Consider the following 24,348-nt stretch of genomic DNA (forward strand, 5'->3'; position numbering starts at 1 on the left):
ACAGACAAACCATAAACGTTTCTCACATGTTTGCAAAATCACATCAGATACAGTAAATGGGCTAAATGGTTGGAATAGCCATGTAAATACCAGCTAGGACATTCAAGAGGACGTCTGGAAATGCCTTCAAAACAAGCCGCTAGGGGAAACAGCGAGTGCCATAACCATCAAGTAGACTTGGGTGTTGCGGTCGGGGTTGGACAGGTGTAATCCCATGACTCTGGATCAGAAGGTTGTGTGTTTAATCCCAGTCGTGTACACATTTTATCTCTATCCCAAACCTTAACCGTTTGGAATGAGTGCCTAAACTTAACCCTTAACTTTGAAATTAGACGTTTGGAGAAATTGAACAACACAGGAGCAGCAGTAGCAACAAAAACACTTTGAAATGTCTAATTCTGCATTAAGACAGCGTGTTGTTAAATACACAATTCTTAAAAGTTTCAATAAAATGTTTGATGCGGTTTTGAAGTGAATTTACCTAACATTTCAGGTGATCCAAATGACTTAATTCCTGACATGTTCATCTCTCTTAAAAAAGGTCCCATTGTATTTCCCAAATAGTGATGCTCTGTTCGCAAAAAAAAGCTTAACTTAAGTTTTCCCCAAACAAATGAAAATGCTCCCCATAAATGTGTATCCCCTATACGGTAGAACCTACAGATAGGATGTTGCTTACAGTACTGCATTTATTCCAGTCTTCCTCAAAATCAATAAGCCTAGAGTCCACTACAATGATTATAGCACGATGGCTTTCCTGATGGAAAGTTGAAGGTTATCTCCAGACATAACTCATGCTTTTGTCACAGCTATGACTCGGCAAATGGGGCTCGCTCTGCCGATCGACCGCCAAAAGGGAAGATTAGACTAAGGGAGCGAGTGTGTGCCAGTTTAAGAGTCTGGCTCAGTCTCTATGTCACTTACATTTCAATAGAGTCCACATTTGAGAGGATTAAGCAAAAAAAAAAAAAAGTCTCCGTTGCAAAAACTTGTGTACACTAACCATTTGAAAAGTTATGAATTTACTCTGAACATCCGCGTCAAATGTGAACAGAGAGATGGCCTCATCAAGCCAATGTCCTGGAAAAGGATCACAGCGGGATTTGCGAAAAGTTATCTACTCATTTAATTCACCCCGGCCCAGCCAGACATCCCTCCATCCGTTCCGAGATCAGATCCACCAGCTAAATGGTAGTCTTGTGACGCTGCGCGTTTTGCCGTCATTCTACCAACAAGGATTTCTATTGTGCCAATGTGGTGCTTTCTGTTGACTCACATGCTAGTGATGACAGCATCTGCCTGAATTATTGAATGCATTTGAAAACATTAGCAACAGTTACATTTTCTTTGCATCAGCTGCGTGCCAAATGTAATTATATAAATCCATATATCATCCAATGTACAAACTCTGGATGACAGTTCTAAAAAAAAACTAGAAATGTGTATATAGGCTGCCTGTTCTGTATGAGACTGTCTTAGAGACAGTTACAGCTATACATTGGCAGAGGAATGTGGGGTTTCCTGTTATGTCGTGTCAGTCAGTACCTTCCAGAGTCACAGTATACAACACTCAATCATTCATTTAATTGCAGGGTACCCTATAGGACATTGACCGGTTGTCTAAACTGTAAGCTTTGTAGATAGCTATAAAAAAAATAAAAAAAATAAGTAATTGCCATGGTAATTTGCCAACCCCGCTATAGCGCAAAGTCTCTGGAAACAGTATGTCAAAATATGTGGAAAAGAGACTAGGCAAACATAATTGCAGTGATTTATTATAATAAATAACATAATTGCAGTCTTTTATTGTGTTTGTCTTTCAAATCTGACCAATGCTGAACCCTTGTCAAAGTTGACTAAAGGACGGCTGATGCCCCCCAAGGGCTAGGTAGGTATACTGCCAAGGCATAGGTAGGTATACTGCCAAGGCATAGGTAGGTATACTGCCAAGGCATAGGTAGGTATACTGCCAAGGCATAGGTAGGTATACTGCCAAGGCATAGGTAGGTATACTGCCAAGGCATAGGTAGGTATACTGCCAAGGCATAGGTAGGTATACTGCCAAGGGCTAGGTAGGTATACTGCCAAGGCATAGGTAGGTATACTGCCAAGGGCTAGGTAGGTATACTGCCAAGGGCTAGGTAGGTATACTGCCAAGGGCTAGGTAGGTATACTGCCAAGGGCTAGGTAGGTATACTGCCAAGGGCTAGGTAGGTATACTGCCAAGGGCTAGGTAGGTATACTGCCAAGGGCTAGGTAGGTATACTGCCAAGGGCTAGGTAGGTATACTGCCAAGGGCTAGGTAGGTATACTGCCAAGGGCTAGGTAGGTATACTGCCAAGGGCTAGGTAGGTGTACTGCCAAGGGCTAGGTAGGTGTACTGCCAAGGGCTAGGGTGGTGTACTGCCAAGGCATAGGGTTAGGGTGGTGTACTGCCAAGGCATAGGGTTAGGGTGGTGTACTGCCAAGGCATAGGGTTAGGGTGGTGTACTGCCAAGGGCTAGGGTGGTGTACTGCCAAGGCATAGGGTTAGGGTGGTGTACTGCCAAGGGTTTGGTAAGTATACTTAAAAAAAAATTGTTTGTGAAGTTTACAATAGAAATAGACATTGATTATTAGGCCTTTTCTATGTAAAGTCTTAATCATACTGGGTCCTAGCAGGAGAACAGTACTCCAACCAGCACTGTAAAAGGTATACCAACATAGAGAACTGACATTTTACGAAATACAAACTGGGGTTTGATGCCTGGACGAAAGATGGAAACACACTGCCCATGAAAGCAAAAGAGAAGAGGCTAATGTTGGTAATCTGTTGTTTCCACCAGGACACATTCATTGCAGTTTCCTCATACTCGCCGTCTCCTAGAAACCACAAGCCTCCTCATAAAAAATCTAACAGGCATTCCTCAGAGCGACGGCACTAAACATATTGAGTGGAAAAACTCTGCAAACAAACCTGGCTTTCAGTCTCTTTGTACGAATGGCTTGTTCTAACACGACACACCCTGCCTTAAAGCTCCTTGACACACATATACAAGTACACAGGGGAAACAGTGTCATCAGTACGTCTTCACACAGACTTTATGGCAGGAGAATGGACTAGTATGGTATCATAGGTGCCGAGTTAGGGGGTGACTGGGTCAGACAACCCCCATTATCAGACACATGTTTAAACATGATAAGTTTGTACACTTAAAAAAAAAACATGTATCTAGAGAATGCAATGGGCGAACACAAACTCAGAAGCCTTGTGTAGATTGCATTGTGTAAAAAGTTACCCACCACTTGGTGATTTGATTGACTGGACACTCATTGGCCCATATTGGTATGACCATGACTTTGTTCAATTGTCAGAGCACCGAGTAAGCCTACAGGACCACTGCTGAATGTTAAAAAAAAAAAGATGTGAGAAAACATTGAAGGGAGGAACGAAAACCTGCAGCTCATCAGCTCTCTCTAAAGTTGGACCATTTATTTGCAACGGAGGCCTATACTATGGCTACGCCCCCGTTGCCCAATGTCGATGACTACGCGACGCCTATATGTGGTATGCTAGGCCCCTCATAGTACTTCAATCATAGTTATTGGATTTCACAACGAAGTGTCTGTCTACGTACATAACACACTTCATCACCCAGTCACAGGCACCTCATTTGCCAAACCCTAGTCTCACACCTAACCCCTATGCTGTCATTGTCTGTCAGGGGGAAAGTAATCTAGTCAGTTGCACAACTGAACGCATTCAACCGAAAATGGGTCTGCCGCCTCTGAATCAGAGAGGTGCGGGGATGGGTGCTGCCTTAAAACTCGACGTCCATGTCATCGACGACCGGGGAGCAGGTGTTGTTGGGGGGGGGGGGGGGGGTTAACTGCCCTACCTAAGGGCAGAACAGCAGATTTTTCCACCTTGCCAGCTCAGGGGTTCAAACCAGCGACCTTACTGGCCCAACGCGCTTAACCGCTAGGCTATCTGCCACCCCCATCTACACAGCCAGGCCAAAATGATTCCCAGTCACTGCAGAACAGCACTGCTACAAGAAGAGAAGCTTGTACAAGAAGAGAAGCTCATGATGCTAACATCTCTGAAGCAAAAAAATAAAAATAGAAGTGCAATCTGTAATATTTACTGCTGTTCGAGTGTCACTTCAACACCCAATAGCCTAATTTAAAACTATCGAGCCGGTCGAGAACGTGCTACTCTCAAAGGAGGATGTCTCCAATTTTGACGTGGACATTTTTTTCCCCCACACAATTGTTGTTGTCCATATCTTGCCAATGTATATACTTTGTAGACATGTTGTGTGTTCTGCTATTTTCCCATGGAATCCTGTTACGTCCGTTGTTGGAATGAGACCAAGGTGCAGCGTTGTAAGCGTACATCTTTCTTTATTAGATGAACACCAAAAAAAAATATATATATATATACAAAAGCAATGTTCTGCAGGCTACACAGTAACTAAACAAACTCAAGATCCCACAAACTAAGGTGGGAAAAAAGGCTGCCTAAGTATGATCCCCAATCAGAGACAACAATAGACAGCTGCCTCTGATTGGGAACCATACCCGGCCAACAAAGAAATAGACAAACTAGAAGGACCACCCAAATCAACCCTGACCTAACCAAATAAGATAAATGAAAAGGCTCTCTAAGGTCAGGGCGTAACAAATCCTACTTGGATGTTTCGATGCATCACAACAAATTCCAGTGGATAAGGGGCAACTTAAGATTGCATTCTTCAATAGTCAATGTAATAAATGCCTCATGAGTTTAGTAAAAGCGTCGTACCCCATCAGAGCCCAAACAAAGCATGTTTTGCTCCATCTTTGTAAAACAAATTAAATATATATAAAATCAAATTAAACACTGTATAGCCTCAAAACAAGGTTAAAACTATCTCATGGATGGTCAGTCTTTGCATCCATAGCTTTGTCAATTAATTTGAGATGTTACATTTCTTCAGCCCCATCTTTTAGCTATTTACCAAAACAGAGGCGGGGTACAGATTTCCCCTTTAAAGACATTGTGTGTTTGAGGTACACATGTTCTCCATAGATCAACAGATCTTCAAAAGGCCTGAAGAAGCATTTTACCTATCAATTTGATATAATAATCCTATATTCTGTGCATCCCAAACAATGTCTTAAGAAGGGAGATCTTACTAAAATTAGTTGGACTGTTTGTAAGGCGTTATAGACATATATTCATAATAAAATGTCATATTTTGTATTTGTCAATGGCTATACGTTTCTTGAAAACAGCCAAAAGAAAAATCATATTTGTTAGAATGTTAAGATTTTTTTTTGTTTTAAACTAGCTACAACATTTCAGGCATTACAACATACACATATTTAGCAGAACGGACATGTTTCGTTGTCATGTAAGGCCAGTGGTACAGAACAATGTATAGAGCTGACATAATAATTTCATCTGCAACATTGTAGCCACCTGAACGTGACCCTTATTGCGCAACGGAAGAGTTCGGCATTCATTGGCGAACTAAAAACAAGCTGTACATTGCGCATGTGTCATCCACGAATTGAACAACTATCTGAGAAATACAGTACCTGCTCCTTTCTCTTCTGCCAGCGACCGCAAGGGCTTTCTTCCAAGATTTCACTCTCATCCTCGCTCTCTTCCTCTTTCCCCCGACACCCCGAAATATTCTCCTCGGACATGGTCATTTCAATCCAGTCAATCCCCCCCCCCCCCTTTTTTTCAAGGAACGCGCGTTTATAAACTCAATTCCTATGTTTAGCCTACCAAGAATAATCCGATTTGCATAGGTTGCAAAATGTAGAAACTGCTACGAATTCAACGGTTTAACCTGCAGTCCGTGTCGTCCTTTCAAACCATATCCAACAATCAAATGAGTTGTCAAAACAAGCGCATTCCCCAAGAAAGAGCCAATAGGGGATCTTCCAGGAGGTGCGGCAACGCGCACAGCCACCGCTGGTCTGTGCTTGAAGTAAGAGCGGGTGGTATGCCACACTATACAGTCATTCCATAGTGGCCTCTGCGGCTTTTTGTAAAAAAAAAAAAAAGAAAGAAGAAGATAAATGGGAAGATCTCATTCGTTCCTTCTCGTGTCCTCTCCCCTCGTATCCTTCTCAAAACCCATTGGATGACAAAGTCAGAGGTCCCGCCGCTCTGACTTTCTCCTCCAATGGATTTTGAGAAGGATACGAGGAGAGAGGACGCGAGTAGTGTACAATTGAAATGGTACCATTATTTCCTTTCCGTCGGACTAGTTTCTGTGATCTTTGGCCACTTCCTGAGTTTTTTCTAATGTAAATACTACCGTAAAAACTGAAACGAAAACGCACGCCGATTGTGGGAGGACGTCTTTTTTTTTTACCCACCTCCTACCTAGCATATCTACCTCTCATGCAGTTCCCTCTTTTTGATTTTACATTGTATTTCATAGCCTACTTATGTTTAATAGGCTATTGTACTGATTAGCAATTTCCTTTGGGTTGTACAGGAGAGATTACATTCCATAATGTGTTGCAAAAAATTAAATATTTAACCTTTATTTAACTAGGCAAGTCAGGTAATAAGAACTTGCCTAGTTCATTGAGACAGCCCATGACAAAGGCCTAGGATGACCGCCCGGCTCAGGAAGTACGAGGTGAAGACCCTCCTGTCTCTAACCAGGTTCTTTGGCTTCAGCGCAGAGACCTTCTCCCTGGCCGAATGCGTATTTTGTCAATCCCCCTGGTTCTTTAGGATCCCAAAACCATAAACACAGGCCGGGGGCAGACAGTCACAGATGAACCGCTTTAATCTTATTTTTATTTTCTCTTGAACTGGTTACAGGTAAATAACAACAACAAATCCCCCAAAAAACAGGGTTGTTCTGGAATTGCGTGACATTTCCGTCCCTTGCTATTGTAACCACGAAAAACATGTTAAAAAGAAATAGTTATTGAACTGTTTATCAATGATAAAACATAATGCAAGTAATTTATACTGGAAAACTATGTTTAAAGCACTTAGGGTAAGCAAATTGGCTTACTTAGTGATGTGTAGAGTTGAAGTGTCCTGTTTTTGGTATTTAGACATATCTAATTTGTTTGAATGCTAGAAAGTGAACAAAAAATATTTAATCTATTGTATTAATCAATAAAAACAAAGGCTACATACAAGTTGGTATAATTTTCTGAAAGTCTACTAAAGTGAGACTTTGTCCTTGTGTTTCTTGACTATTTCCTTTGTTGTGTTCACAAGCTAGGTTGTTTTTCAATGTTTGAGGCTTCTAGTCAGAAATATTAAAATATATTTATAAATCATAATCAAAGTTTATTGGTCACGTGCGCCGAATACAACAGGTGTAGTAGACCTTACAGTGAAATACTTACTTACAGGCTCTAACCAATAGTGCAAAAAAGGTATTAGGTGAACAATAGGTAGGTAAAGAAATAAAACAACAGTAAAAAGACAGGCTATATACAGTAGCGAGGCTACATACAGACAGACACCGGTAGTCAGGCTGATTGAGGTAGCATGTACATGTGTTAAAGTGACTATGCATATAGTAAAACTAATCCAAGATAATTCATCTGTGTTGTTTACAGTGGGAGGAAATTAAGCATAGTGGGCAAAACCAAGAACAAGCTAGCAAGATCCTATTAGCACGTTGTTGCATGTATTTGCATATTTCCGTTAGGGAACGCTTCCTCTGTGAAGTACACGTGTGCAAAACTCAATTCGACCTTGCACTCCTTCTAAATAATGCAATTTTTTACTTTCGCAAAGTGTCAAGTCTATACAGCTTTGTGCACAGAAAATGTAGGAGTTACCACCCCCAGTCTCAGGGATGGTTAACTCTGGAAATTCCTTTGGCCTGTACTGAGTTAGGTAAATCAGCTTTTCTTACAGCTTATTTGTGGAACAGTCTTCAAAATGTTCTTACATTTTTATGTTTTGGTGCCTCTAGGGAAATTATGAAACATGATTGTGGACCTTATTACTGATGAATGTGTTTGTTTTCTATGACCACGTTTTTCTTTCTGCTTGTATGTATATTTTGATGTGTGTATTTACTGTAATTTCTGTCATTCAGGAATCATCTGTAAAAGAGACCTTCGTCTCAGTATTACTCCCTGATAAAAATAAAATACATTTTCCTAACCCTGCTACTGTCAGAGTCGTGTGTATAGGTGGCAGGGAAGTCAGGCGCAGGAGAGTCAAACAGAGTGTAAATGGAGTCTTTTAATATATGTCCACTTAACATGCTCCAAACACTAATATGTACATACATAAAATAAACATGGGTACGAGGACCCGTCGCACACCTACACAACCAGAAACAACACTAACATAAAACAATCTCTGACAAAGACATGAGGGGAAACAGAGGGTTAAATACACAACAGGTAATGAATGGGATTGAAACCAGGTGTGTGGGAAGACAAGACAAAACCAATGGAAAATGGATCAATGATGGTTAGAAGACCGGTGACGTCGACCGCCGAGCACCGCCCGAACAAGGAGATGCAACGACAAAAGCTTCTAGCCATGACCCATATTTTCTCTAATCTGTGATATTTTGGTTAAAAGACTCAAGTCATTTTTTTTCTGGCAAAAACATATTGGCTGGTAAAATATCTTACTGTGGCCACAGTGGGTGGTGGACAAAGAAGTTAGTTTCAAGCCCTGCTACTCCTACTGGGGGTGATAATAACTAATGTTAGCATAATGGTAAAAATTATGTATAGTTATTTAACCTTTATTTAACCTTTATTTATCCAGGCAAGTCAGTTAAGAACAATTTTTTTTTTTACAATGATGGCCTACCAAAAGGCCTCCCCTGCGGGAAAGGGATGCAAAAGAAGAAGAAATACATAGAACAAAACACACATCACGACAAGAGAGACACCACATAAAGAGAGACCTAAGACAACACCATAGCATGGCAGGGCTACCATATTAGTTTATTTAGAATGGGAAGATGTACCCAAATACATTAAGATAAAAACAAATATAGGAAAATAAAGTTGTTGTTTTTTTAAGTACATTTTTTCCCAAAATGCCATGCCCAAATCCCACTGTAATTCAAGAATGATCCAACACAGAGACATTGACAGGCCCGCTCAAACCAAATGTACGCTACAGCCCATGGTTGTAGTAATGGACCGTTCGTCGTCTCTGCGGTGGCATCACGGGGTTACGACCAGGTAGTCATTGCTTTGGCGGTGTCGTCTCGGCAGACCATGTCTGAAAAAGGAAAGTGGTAAAAATACTTTAAAGTAGGATATCTGTACTTTACTATTTATATTTTTGACAAGTTTTACTCCACTACATTCCTAAAGAAAATATACTACATGACCAAAGGTATGTGGACACCGGCGTGTCGAACATCTCATTCCAAAATGATGGGCGTTAATATGGAGTTGGTCCCCCCTTTGCTGCTATAACAGCCTCCACTCTTATGGGAAGGCTTCTCACTAGATGTTGGAACATTGGTGCAGGGACTTGCTTCTATTCAGCCATAAGAGCATTAGTAAAGTCAGGCACTGATGTTGGGCGATTAAGCCTGGCTTGCAGTCGGTGTTCCAATTCATCCCAAAGGTGTTCAATGGAGTTGAGGTCAGGGCTCTGTGCAGGCCAGTCAAGTTCTTCCACACCAATTATCTCGTCAAACCATTTCTGTTATGGGACAAGTTTTGTGCACGGGGGCCTTGTCATGCTGAAACAGGAAAGGGCCTTCCCCAAACTGTTGCCACAAAGTTGGAAGCGCAGAATAGTCTAGAATGTCATTGTATGCTGTAGTATTAAGATTTCCCTTCACTTGAACTAAGGGGCCTAGCACGAACCATGGAAAACAGTCCAAGACCATTAATCCTCCTCCACCAAACTTTACTGTTGGCAATATGCATTCAGGCAGGTAGCATTCTCCTGGCATTCGCCAAACCCAGATTTGTCCATCGGACTGCCAGATGGTTCAAAGAATTGGACCCTTTTTTCAATTTTTGCCTAAAATGACATACCCAAATCTAACTGCCTGTAGCTCAGGACCTGAAGCAAGGATATGCATATTCTTGATACCATTTGAAAGGAAACACTTTGATGTTTGTGGAAATGTGAAATTATTGTAGGAGAATATAACACATTAGATCTGGTAAAACATAATACAAAGAAAAAAACAGGCGTTTTTTTTTTTTTGTATCATCTTTGAAATGTAATAGAAATGTGTTTTATCAAAATGTTGTATCAAGACTGCCCAAATGTGCCTAGTTGGTTTAGGAACACATTAAAAGTTCATAATTGTGGATTCTCCTCAAACAAAAGCATGGTATTCTTTCACTATAATAGCTACTGTAAATTGGACAGTGCAGTAAGATTAACAATAATTTAAGCTTTCTGCCCATATCAATTTTTTTTACTTACTTTGTTACCTAATGCTAATCATATTGGGGCAGAAATTTGACAAACTGACTTGTTGGAAAATAGGGCATCCTATGATGGTGCAAAGTTGAAAGTCACTGAGCTCTTCAGTAAGGCCATTCTAATGCCAATATTTGTCTATGTAGATTGCATGGCTGTGTGCTCGATTCTATGCACCTGTCAGCAACGGGTTGGTTTATGAACACATTATAAAGTTCATAATTGTGCATTCTCCTCAAACAAAAGCATGGTATTCTTTCACTATAATAGCTACTGTAAATTGGACAGTGCAGTTAGATTAACAATAATTTAAGCTTTCTGCCCAAATCAGATGTCTATGTCCTGGTATTTATTATTATTATTTTTTTTAACTTACTTTGTTACCTCATGCTAATCATATTGGGGCAGAAATTTGACAAACTGACTTGTTGGAAAATAGGGCATCCTATGATGGTGCAACGTTGAAAGTCACTGAGCTCTTCAGTAAGGCCATTCTAATGCCAATATTTGTCTATGTAGATTGCATGGCTGTGTGCTCGATTCTATGCACCTGTCAGCAACGGATGTGGCTGAAATAGCCGAATACACTCATTTGAAGTGGTGTCCAAATACCTTTATATATATAGTGTGTGTACTTTTTACTCGTATACATTTTCCCTGACACCAAAAAGTACTCGTTACATTTCATTTGCTTGGGCAGGACGGAATTATGGCTCAATTCATGCAATTATCAATTGTCATCACTACTGCCACTGAAAACTGTGTTTGTAAATTATGTCTAAGTGTTGGAGTGCCGTCTGGTTTGCTTAATATAAGGAATTTGATGTATAGCATTTATTTTGAAACTTTTACTCAAGTATGACAACTGGGTCCTTTTTTTCCACCCCTGTAACTTAAGTATATTTAAAACCAGATACTCAATTAGTATTTTACTGGGTGACTTTTACTTGAGTCATTTTCTATTAAGGTATTTTTTATTATTTTTTGTTTCACCTTTATTTAACCAGGTAGGCCAGTTGAGAACAAGTTCTCATTTACAACTGCGTCCTGGCCAAGATAAAGCAAAGCAGTGCGACAAAAACAACAACACAGAGTTACACATGGGATAAACAAACGTTCAGTCAATAACACAATAGAAAATCTGTATACAGTGTGTGCAAATTAAGTAAGGAGGTAAGGCAATAAATAGGCCATAGTGGCAAAGTAATTACAATTTAGCAATTAACACTGGAGTGATAGATGTGCAGATGAGGATGTGCAAGTATAAATACTGGTTTAAATACTGGTGTGCAAAAGAGCAGAAAAAAAAACAATTGTATCTTCACTTTTACTTAAGTATGACAAATGAGTACTGGAAATGGAGAAAAAAGCTTAATCAGTAACGTAATCAAAGGAAACCCATAGTATACACTCAAACAGATCAGATGGACGTCAATCTCCCCTTTTAGGCAGACTAGAGAGCGGAGGATCACCGTTGTCATTCAGCGAGCAGATTCATTCCGTTCGTGTCAGACACTATATTTATAAACTGAATGAAAAATAGAAACACACATTTTTTGGGGGGATGGGTGTTAATTCTTACTTTATTTGCTCAAAACATTCATGGTATAATTTCCTATAACAGACATGATCTTCTGAAAATGGGGGATGTTTCAGATCACCTCTGGGAATAACATTTATGACTACACTGACTTTGTCACTGGGCTCATCAGGAAGTAAATAGAGGATGTTGTTTCTACAGTGATGACTAGAACATACCCAAACCCCAACATTTTTTTGATAAGATGGCAGCATTCTCGCAAAACTGAAAGCGTGAACCACTGAATTTAACCACGGTAAGGTGACTGGGAACGTGGACGAGTACAAACAGACCAGCTATGACCTCTGTAAGTTAATCAAAAGAGGCAAAAAGACAGGGACAAAGTGGAGTCGCAATTCAATGGCATAGACACGAGGTACTCCCAGACAAGCTAAACACCTTCTACACCCGCTTCTAAGAAATCGACACAGAGCCGCCGCCGTGAACCCTTCTGCTCACGAGGCCTGCGGGCTCCCGATCTCTTCAGCCGAGGACAGTAAGACTTTCAACGTGTGTTAACCCTCACAAGGCTACTGGCCTGGACGGCATCCAAAGCTGTGTCTTCAGAGTATGTGCAGACCAGCTGGCTGGAGTGTTTACTGACATATTCAACCTCTCCCTCTCTGTTGTCCCCACCTGCTTAGAGATGTCCACCATTGTTCCTGTAACTGAACTAAATGCCTAATGCTCCGTAGCACTCCGCTCTGTCATCATGAAGTGTTTTGAGTCTAGTCAAGGGCCATATAACCTCCACCTTACCCGACATCCACTACAATTTACATACCGCCTCAACAGATCCACAAACAACACAGTCTCCGTAGCACTGTACACTACCCTATCCCACCTCGACAAGAGGAATACCTACAGGGAGCTCCAAAAGTATTGGGGCAGTGATACATTTTTTAAATCCTCTGTATACCACCTCTACCTTGTCACAACACAACTGATTGGCTAAAACACATTAAGAAATTCCACAAATTAACTTTTAACAACGCACACCTGTTAATTGAAATGCATTCCAGGTGACTACCTCATGAAGCTGGTTGAGAGAATGCCAAGAGTGTGCAAAGCTGTCTTCAAGACAAAGGGTAGCTACTTTGAAAAATCTAAAATATATTTAGATTTGTTTAACACTTTTTTGGTTACTACATGATCCATATGTGTTATTTCATAGTTTTGATGTCTTCACTGTTATTAAACAATATATAAAATAGTACAAATAAAGAAAAACCCTGGAATGAGTCGATGTGTCCAAACTTTTGACTGGTACTGTACAGTATGTTACACCGTGGCTGCCATGGCATTTCTCTTTAAAAAAAAAATAGGTGGGGCAGAGGGGTGTGTGTTGAGAAAGCACTGCAGCATGCAGCTGAGTCACGTGAGTGAGAGGACAGAGCAGAACCAACACATGTAGTGACATATTTTTTTTTTACCACAGATATAACTATGAGACGTTTCACCTGATGTATAAATGTGAAGCATCCGCTTGGCGTTTTCCCTCACTGCCAAATATGGGAGATGAAGGATTTTGGCCGACATTCAACATATGTTCTCATCGATGAAACACTTGATCTCAATACAGTTTTCTGTTCCCAAAACTAGAATCTGTTATGAACAGAAGTGGACTAAGTTTTGTAGACTTGACCCTTTCCAAAATGTTCTTCTTCTTATTTTTTGTAATTGCGTGGCATATAAGATGCGCAAAGGCGAATTTAGTTATTGCACACGCACACTTCAGAGTAGTCGTTCCCTAACGGAAATATGCAGATGATGCTAGAATACGCTAATGCTTGGCTCTGCCCACGTTCTTGCTTGTTCTGCCCACTATGACACATTTATACCCAGTTATAAAGATCTTTGTTTTTACCAGTTGAAGGTAAGCTATTTAGATTGTCATAATGGCGACAAATTTTCCCCCAAACCCCTTTTCTATAAAACATGAACACGCTAAGAACTGATGCGCATAAATAAATAACTGCAGCAAAACACTGGAAAAAAAGAGCGCATAGTAGATAGAGCGCATTAGATAACATTAACTCGGAGGTGTTTAAAATCGATTCTAATCTAATGTCGACTTTGCTTATGGAAAACGGTATCAAGCTACTGTAAGTGTTTTTTTATACGCATGTTCAGTTCTTGGGTCTTGGGCTGCACGAGTGGAATTTTGATATGGAAGTTATGGAACTCCCTAGCGTGTTTCTGTTATGGGGAAAAGGACACGATGAAACTGACATTAAATGTAGAGAATGAAACATTTGCATCTGCTGGCCAGTAAGTAGCCTATTCATTTCCATACCATTGTAGGTTACTGTAGGCTACTATTTGATACAATAAATAGGTTGACACGACTATTTCACTGGAGCCATTGCAAATCACTTGTGTAGCCTACCTGGAGCTGGCAAACTGATTTAATAAATAGCCTAGAACTTCAATGTATTGCTGGAGCCGTGTGTTATTTAAGCAATGAGGTCCGAGGAGGTGTGGTATATGGCCAATATACCATGGTTAAGAGCTGTTCTTAAGCGCGACACAACACAGAGTGCCTGGACACAGCCCTTAGCCGTAGTATATATACCACAAACCCCCAAGGTGCCTTATTGCTATTATAAACTGGTTACCAACTTAATTAGAGCAGTAATAATGATGGTCTGATATACCATGGCTGTCAGCCAATTAGAATTCAGGGCTTGAACCACCCAGGTTATAATATGCAATTATTAAGGGCCATGTTTAGTTAATTAAATTGGAAATGATCAAGGCTCTATTGCAATTATCGATCAGTTGTTAGAACGTATTAGGTTGACAGTAACAGTAGTCAGATTAGGCTACAGGTAAAATACATTATATAAACAATAAACACTGGCTGTTGTTGACAAGTATATAGACAGTACATATTGTAAACATTTAATTCTGTGTCTGGTGTGTTAATTTGAACTAAGCAAGCTGCTAAATTGTTCGGTACACATGTTGCCTAGGCTACTGTAGACTATCTGAAATGAGATGTAGGCCTATCAAGGGCTATAGGCTACCTGCATCTACAGTTGAAGTCGGAAGTTTACATACACCTTAGCCAAATACATTTAAACTCAGTTTTTCCACAATTCCTGACATTTAATCAGAGTAAAAATTCCCTGTCTTAGGTCAGTTATACCACTTTATTTTAAGAATGTGAAAATGTCAGAATAATAGTAGAGAGAATTATTTATTTCAGCTTTTATTTATTTCATTACATTCCCAGTGGGCCAGAAGTTTACATACACTCAATTAGTATTTGGTAGCATTGCCTTTACATTGTTTAACTTGGGTCAAACGTTTCAGGTAGCCTTCCACAAGCTTCCCACAATAAGTTAGGTGAATTTTGGCACATTCCTCCTGACAGAGCTGGTGTAACTGATTCAGGTTTTGTAGGCCTCCTTACTCGCACATGCTTTTTCAGTTCTGCCCACACATTTTCTACAGGATTGAGGTCAGGGCTTTGTGATGGCCACTCCAATACCTTGACTTTGTTGTCCTTAAGCCATTTTGCCACAACTTTGGAAGTATGCTTGGGGTCATTGTCCATTTGGAAGATCCATTTGCGACCAAGCTTTAACTTCCTGACTGATGTCTTGAGATGTTGCTTCAATATATCCACATCATTTTCCTCCCTCATGTGTTATCTATTTTGTGAAGTGCACCAGTCCCTCATGCAGCAAAGCACCCCCAAAACATGATGCTGCCACCCCCGTGCTTCACGAATGGGATGGTGTTCTTCGGCTTGCAAGCCTCCCCCTTTTTCCTCCAAACATAACGATGGTCTGTAACGGCAGCCTTCCCTCTCTTCACGAGAAGAGAGAGTAGCAGGGATCGGACCAACACGCAGCGTAGCCAGTGCTCAACATGTTTAATACGAACGAAAACACTTACAAAACTACAAAATAACAAATGTGGCAAAACCGATACAGTCCATTCTGGTGCAGACAAAACACAAAGACAGGAAACAACCACCCACAAATCCCCAACACAAAACAAGCCACCTATATATGATTCTCAATCAGGGACAACGATTGACAGCTGCCTCTGATTGAGAACCATATTAGGCCGAACACAGAAACAGACAAACTAGACACACAACATAGAATGCCCACCCAGCTCACGTCCTGACCAACACTAAAACAAGTAAAACACATAAGAACTATGGTCAGGACGTGACATGGTCATTATGGCCAAAAAGTACGATCTTTGTCCCCATGTGCAGTTGCAAACCGTAGTCTGGCTTTTTTATTGTGATAAAGTGCGTCTAGGTGATAGGTGTAGGAGTCAGGCGCAGGAGAGCAGGGATGTCTGAGAAGCGTGTTTTAATAAGACAGTCCACCAACACAGGAATGGCACAATCGAAAAGGACGACGCCCTCGTAACAGAGAACCCGTGCAAACGCACGGAGGAACAAACACAGTTCCGACACTCATACACTTACGTAACCGTGAAAACAAATAACGGTAAATCCATCCGAGCACATCACAACAAAAGACTAATCCCGCACAAACCTAGGCAGGCAACAGGGTACATATATATATACACACAGAAATAAACGCAAATGAAAACCAGGTGTGAAAATAACCAAAGACAAAACAAACAGAAAAGGAAAAAGGGATCGGTAGACCGGTGACGCCGACCGCCGCCCGAACAGGGAGAGGAGCCACCTTCGGTAGAAGTCGTGACATTTATTCTGGTTTTGGAACAGTGGCTTCTTCCTTGCTGAGCGGCCTTTCAGGTTATGTCGATATAGGACTCATTTTACTGTGGATATAGATACTTTTGTTACCTCCAGCATCTTCACAAGGTCCTTTGCTGTTGTTCTGGGATTGATTTGCACTTTTTGCACCAAAGTACGTTCATCTCTAGGAGACAGAACGTGTCTCCTTCCTGAGCGGTATGACGGCTGCGTGGTACCATGGTGTTTAAATTTGCCTACTATTGTTTGTACAGATGAACGTGGTACGTTCAGGTGTTTGGAAATTGCTCCCAAGGATGAACCAGACTTGTGGAGGTCTACAAATTTTTTTCTGAGGTCTTGGCTGATGTCTTTTGATGTTCCCATGATGTCAAGCAAAGAGGCACTGAGTTTGAAGGTAGGCCTTGAAATACATCCACAGATACACCTCCAATTTACTCAAATTATGTCAATTAGCCTATCAGAAGCTTCTAAAGCCATGACATAATTTTATGGAATTTTCCATAACAGTCAACTTAGTGTATCTAAAGTTCTGACCCACTGGAATTGTGAATTATAAGTGAAATAGTCTGTCTGTAAACAATTGTTGGAAAAATTACTTGTGTCATGCACAATGTAATTGTCCTACCCGACTTGCCAAAACTATAGTTTGTTAACAAGAAATGTTAGTGGAGTGGTTGAAAAACAAGTTTTAATGACTCCAACCTAAGTGTATGTAAACTTCCGACTTCAACTGTATCTTTCTAAGCTAACCCTGTCAAAATTGAATTACAATCATAAACCCAGATTTTAGTCTGTAGCTTATGCCTATTGAAATGCCAAGTCAATCTCGTAAATGGGCCATTTATAACTGTTTATAGTGTAATGACCTGGCTAGATCATAAAGGAACAATTGTACAGACAGAGGATTGAGTTTACGAATTCACGGTTTATTAACCCAACTCCACGCAGGCTACTGTTTGGGCGTGGTCCACGCCAAATACATTTAGGATGCCCGTACAAAACAACCGTGATCCTCTCTTGTGAAGACCAGACGTAAGAGAGAGAACAATGGCTAAACATGCCCTTAAACTTGCGATGGCGACCCCCCTCCCCTGCTCCACCAACCACCAGAACATTCCAGGCATTCCCGTTGTTGGCAGATAGCAGGTTGACTGGCATGTCAGATCCCGCGAACACTGGGTACTGGTAAGTACAACAAAACCAACGAACAGCATAACACATAACACACAGCTGTCTGTGCGGGTCTGGCACATTATAAGGGCACAATTGCTAGAAATAACCCAACATTCTTTTTTTAAAAGTTGGACAAAGTGTTTCTTGCTCAGAGATTTCGAGATCCTCTGTCCCACGTTCATCACTTAAACTCTCCTGTCGGTTTTATTTATAGGTTATGCTCACGCACAAAAGGGATTTATTTATAATTCTAAACCGGGTTTGAGCCCTGAATTGGCTGAAAGCCGTGGACTGTCAGATTGTATCCCAGGGTTATGACAAAACATTTATTTTTAGTGTTCTAATTACGTTGGTAACCAGTTTATAATAGGAATAAGTCACCCCAGGAGGTTTGCCTAATATGGCCAATTAACCACAGCTGTATCCAGGCAGTCCGCATTACGCCATGCTTAAGAACAGCCCTTAGCTGTGGTATGTATATTGGCCATATACCATGCCCCCCTTGTGCCTTATTGCTTAATCATAGCAGTCAAAACAAGTTAAATCGACATCCATTGATGGAAAATTATCTGGCGAGTTTGATAAGGGCAAATTACCTTTTCTCTTGCGACATATTGAACATTTGTTACGTCATGTCATAGTTCGCAATTATTATAATTTTTTATGAAAACCTAATTTTACTTCTAACGTCCTTACGAGTTACGTCGATATTCCTTCTTAATTAGCTCGATAGCGTAATGGAAAAAGGGTTTATTGTATAAATGTGGCAACTCCTCTCTTGCTGTGGGGGGAACAAAAATGTGAGCTGGTTTTCAGGCTTTTTGTGCAGGTTGAGTGGTCATTGGACTATAATTTACTTGTTAGACCTGGCAACCCTGCTATCGGAACCCTGTGATGACAATTTCTCCATTCTTAAAACCATGGACTGACATGTGCATGTGGTGTCAGTGTTGTATTGGTTTTGATATTTACAGTGCATTCGAAAAGTATTCAGACCCCTTGACTTTTTCCACATTTACATTTACTTACACTACCGTTCAAAAGTTTGGAGTCAGTTATAAATGTCCTTGTTTTTGAAAGAAAAGCAAATGTTTTGTCCATGAAATTAACATAAAATTGATCAGAAATAGTGTAGACATTGTTAATGTTGTAAATGACTATTGTAGCTGGAATATCTACATAGGTGTACAGAGGCCCATTATCAGCAACCATCACTCCTGTGTTCCAATGGCACATTGTGTTAGCTAATCTTTGTTGATCATTTTAAAAGGCTAATTGATCATTATAAAACCCTTTTGTAATTATGTTAGCACAGCTGAAAACTATTGTTCTGATTAAAGAAGCAATAAACTGGCCTAATTTAGACTAGTTGAGTATCTGGAGCATCAGCATTTGTGGGTTCGATTACAGGCTCAAAATGGCAAGAAACAAAGAACTTTCTTCTGAAACTCGTCAGTCTATTCTTGTTCTGAGAAATGAAGGCTATTCCATGCGAGAAATTGCCAAGAAACTGAAGATCTCGTACAACGCTGTGTACTACTCCCTTCACATTACAGCGCAAACTGGCTCTAGCCAGAATAGAAAGAGTGGGAGGCACCGGTGCACAACTGAGCAAGAGGACAAGTGTAATAAAGTGTCTAGTTTGAGAAACAGACACCTCACAAGTCCTCAACTGGCAGCTTCATTAAATAGTACCCGCAAAACACCAGTCTCAATGTCAACAGTGAAGAGGCGACTCCGGGATGCTGGCCTTCTAGCATAAACAGAAACAAAACTAATGTATAAAGGCATGCTGTGGCTCAGTTGGTAGAGAATGGCGCTTGCAACGCCAGGGCTGTGGGTTAAATTCCCACGGGGGGACCAGGGTTCAATTCCCACGGGGGGACCAGGATGAATATGTATGAACTTTCCAATTTGTAAGTCGCTCTGGATAAGAGCGTCTGCTAAATGACTTAAATTTAAATGTAATGCTCCATATATCTCTAACCTCTCCTTAAACCCCAAAGGCAAGGGACCTATTAAGGTATTATTATTATTAAGGATACGTTTTCTGATATCCTTGATATGCCCTTAAATTGAAAAATAAAAGGGCACTGACCAATATTTTAAATTAAGGTATGTTTAATGGGTCCCCTTTTGCCTTTTAAAATTAAGGGACATTTAAGAGGCCAAGGCTGATTTAATTCACATTCAGGGGTCTTGGCAGTCCTGTTTCGTTGTGAGTCATTGGGGTATGTTGTGGTGGACTGTCATTACAATTGCGTCACAGGAACCTGGCAAAATTACGTTTGTAGTGTAGCTAGCCACTGAATGGCTCTCAATTCACTACCAGCATGCAGTTAAAGATATAACCACTTTTGGAGATAATGTCACATTCTGACCATAGTTCTTTTGTATTTTCTTTGTTTTAGTGTGGTCAGGGCGTGAGTTGGGTGGGTAATCTATGTTTTCTATTTCTGTGTTGGTTTTCTGTGTTTGGCCTGATATGGTTTTCAATCAGAGGCAGCTGTCAGTCGTTGTCCCTGATTGGGAACCATATTTAGGTAGTGTTAAAGATTGATGATATTTACTAGAAGAGAGAGACCAAGTTGAGACGCTAGACCAGGTGGATAAGGTATGATATTTAAGGCAGTTTAATAAGTTGCAAAGATATCTGACAACACGTGCACGGGCTCGTCCATTTAGCTCAGAGGGAGCTAGCAGGAGGAGCCCCGACTCATATTGTGCAATACATTTTATACAGTGAAATGACGTAGGTAGATTCTAGTAGTTCTGCTCTCCTGACTGGTCGCTGTGAGTGGAGGGCGGTCCCCTTCAGGCTAATATCAATGTTCCATTGGTTCTCAGTAGTGTTCTTTGTCCTTGGAACTCCCGCCTGAAACAGGGGTTTGTGTGTGTGTGTGTGTGTGTGTGTGTATGCATGCGCATGCTCGTTGAGTGCCATGCCGGTCTGGGTTGTCTCTTGTATTGACAAGATGTTGAAGCAGACACCAGCAACTGGCGCCTGAGGTCAGAGCGCCCCCCTGAGGTCAGAGCGCCCACCTGCCTTATCAGTGCTCATAAATGGTTTGTGTCAGCCATCTCTCTCTGTGTGTGTGTGTGGGAGTAAGGTTAGTATCTGGCACAGGCAGAACTGGTTCATCTGTGGGGTGCAGCAAAGTGTTACAACCACGTCTGCTTTAATAATGAAGGCATTATAACAATATTATAGCTAACAGTAGACTGTTTTCTGTTGGGTTTTGTGGGTGGTTGTTTTCAGTCTTTGTGTGTCTGCACCAGATAGAACTGTTTCGGTTTTCACTTTGTTGTTTTTGTATTTTGAGTTGTTCACTTCCATTAAATAAGATGAACAATTACCCCGCTGCGCATTGGTCCTCTGATCCTTCAAACTTCTCCTCCTCAGACGAGGAAGAAGACGACAGCCGTTACAGATAACTAGTGCTCTCAAACTGATGTCGACAGCAGATTGGTGAAAATAAGTTACATGAACTGAATAACATAGGATGGTATCATAGGATCCGTCAACAGACTGGGATGCATTGTGCCTAACAACATCAAAATAGCCTTTCCAGACTCTGAAGTGGGAGGAGCCATACTTGCAAACACTAGAAAAAGTTTTAGTTACATTTTTTGGGGATCTCCTGTCTCCAAATGTGCATCAGCCAATTACAATCGTCGACAAAGTTGCACGTGACAGAATGCTACATTGTAGCTTGTCTCATCAGATAACCTGGCACGTTAGCTGACAGTGAATATTTCCTGTAACAAATTCCGCATCAACCTATCAAAAATCTTAAGACTTTATATCCACCAACCAATGGCGATTTTCTTTTTAATAGGTCCATTTGACCACCAGAGGGATATTTTAAACCTCCGAATTCAAGGTTTACTTTCGTTCCACTAGGTGGATAATGCTTCCTTGACTAGACTACAAGCTACTAATGTTAGACAAAATTCAAAAGGCACGTTTTCACATATATGACAAGCCCTCTTTTTGTAGTGCTATGATCGTACAGTTATATGCGGTAATATTGTGATCATTTGACTGCAATCGCAGACTCTCACAATCCTGGAGGAACTGATGGAAGACTAATGTAAAAAGTTATGAGCATAACAAGTTTTTTCAAAAGTAGGCGTGAATTAATACAAACATTTTTTTGCTAAACTAGAAATGTATAACGCGAGTCCCTTTTAATGTGAGGCGCGCTTTGAGAAAACAGTGTTATTGGTGTGATAGCCATGGAAGCATCAACAGAATCAGTTAGTTGTTGTACTATTAACTGAACTAGTAACTAGCAACCAGGCAGAGCAGAACAAACACAAGGAATCAATACAATACAATGCTCCGTGCTCATTGGATATTATTATTATTATTATAACTTATTGGCCCTCGTAGTTCCATCAGGAAACTCCTCCTCTTGAGTTTTAAACACTTCCTGTTTCCTGACACTATATCCTCTATATTCTCCAGCAGCTCTGTGACCTGATAACCATCAACCCCCTGTTCTCATCGATGAAGTTCTCATCGACATGACACCTGTTTCCAACATTTCTAAACTAAGCCGCTGGAGGGGCCCTTCCATTCTTTCTCGACGTGTTGCTCAATGGTTGTGTCCCCCGGACAAGTCCCCATAGGTGAACAGCACTATAGCGTGACTCGCCTGTGTTGCACTACTGCTCTTCCTAACTCCTCACTGTAGGAAGCATCCAGCCGTATGACCAGGAGGAGAGTGTGGGGTCCTGGAGGACAGAGGAACACTGCACACAATCTCCTGTTTAACCAGCTCAGCAATGTCCTCCTCTACAGTGTTATTCACCCGGCACCCTGAAGTGTCGATCAGTGAACTCCTTGTTTCGTTTCTTTCTTACTTAGTAGTATTTGTATTAGGGATCCCCATTAGTCCAAACATATTAAAGCACTTACATTACATATAAAACAAAAATATAACAGTACATCATTTAACATTATTACACCACTACATATCTACAACACAACATGTTCAATACCACCATACAACAATATCACAATGAATGCATGTGTCTGTACCTTTGTGTGTGTCTCTTCACAGTCCCTGTTGTTCCATAAAGTGTATTTTTACCAGTAATTTAAAAAAATCTGATTCTACTGCTTGCATCAGTTACCTGATGTGGAATAGAGTTCCATGTTGTCATGGCTTCCTTGTCTCAGCCTCCAGTATTTATGCTGCAGTAGTTTATGTGTCGGAGGGCTAGGGTCAGTCTGTTATATCTGGAGTACTTCTCCTGTCTTATCCGGTGTCCTGTGTGAATTTAAGTATGCTCTCTCTAATTCTCTCTTTCTCTCTCTCGGAGGACCTGAGCCCTAGGACCATGCCTCAGGACTACCTAGCATGATGACTCCTTGCTGTCCCCAGTCCACCTGGCCGTGCTGCTGCTCCAGTTTCAACTGTTCTGCCTGCGGCTATGGAACCCTGACCTGTTCACCGGACGTGCTACCTGTCCCAGACCTGCTGTTTTCAACTCTCTAGAGACAGCAGGAGCGGTAGAGATACTCTGAATGATAGGCTATGAAAAGCCAACTCACATTTACTCCTGAGATGTTGACCTGTTGCACTCTCAACAACTACTGTGATTATTATTATTATTTGACCATGCTGGTCATTTATGAACATTTTGAACATCTTGGCCATGTTCTGTTCGTTTTTCCTAGCCACCGTGCTTCTACACCTGCATTGCTTGCTGTTTGGGGTTTTAGGCTGGATTTCTGTACAGCACTTTGAGATATCAGCTGATGTAAGAAGGGCTATATAAATAAATTTGATTTGTAGTCATAGTAGTTCTTCCTAACTCAAACTATTGTCTACCCAGGATGGTGTTTCCTTCTTTTCCCAGACCATATATGTCCCAGCAGCACAATCCTCAGAGTCATCGCTGGCAGAGAGAGAAGGTTTATCCATTTCTAAATCGGAATCTATGCATCAACATTGTTTTGAGCACGTGGACTGAGGAATGTTCTGGCGCCAATGCGGGCACCCTCACGCTTACAAGGAGTGTGTTCTCATACTCCGTGATGAAGTCATTTAAGCATGTTAACTCTGGCGAAGCTGTGGCATCCTAAACTGCATGTTCAGAGCATGTTCAGACCAGCTGAATAAGTGAGAAAGTTAGACACACAAATATCATACCCCCCCCCCCTCCCCCAAAAAATGCTAAGCTCGAGTTACTGTAATGGTGAGAGGTTAGCACGTCTTGGGGGTATGATATTTGTGCATCTGTAACTTTCTCACTCATCATTATTCATGATTCATTCAGGATTATCCGTAATCAGGGTAGCATCCACATTAATGTCGAAGTGTTTAGAAACATATTTTATCCTTATTTTTAATAAAAGTGACTCCAAAATGACAATATATTATTTACTATTCATTTGTATTGGGCACAAAATAATCTGAAACGCAAGCAAAACTAACAGCAAATGCATCCAACAAATGTCTAGAGTCACAAGCTTGATGT

The 24,348-nt window shown here is 40.9% G+C and overlaps 1 protein-coding gene across 1 annotated transcript in view; it reads right to left on the reverse strand.

Annotated features, from left to right (window-relative positions):
• Positions 1-6,035, reverse strand: part of LOC129823666 (nuclear receptor-binding protein 2-like) — a 54,512-nt gene extending 48,477 nt beyond the window's left edge. Inside the window, exon 1 of the mRNA XM_055882562.1 lies at positions 5,566-6,035. Within this exon, the coding sequence (XP_055738537.1) occupies positions 5,566-5,682 (117 nt within the window). The 5' untranslated portion in view covers positions 5,683-6,035. The remainder of the gene's footprint in view (positions 1-5,565) is intronic.
• Positions 6,036-24,348: the final 18,313 nt, after the last annotated feature.

Source organism: Salvelinus fontinalis, chromosome 26, assembly GCF_029448725.1.
Source record: "Salvelinus fontinalis isolate EN_2023a chromosome 26, ASM2944872v1, whole genome shotgun sequence".
NCBI lineage: Eukaryota > Metazoa > Chordata > Actinopteri > Salmoniformes > Salmonidae > Salvelinus > Salvelinus fontinalis.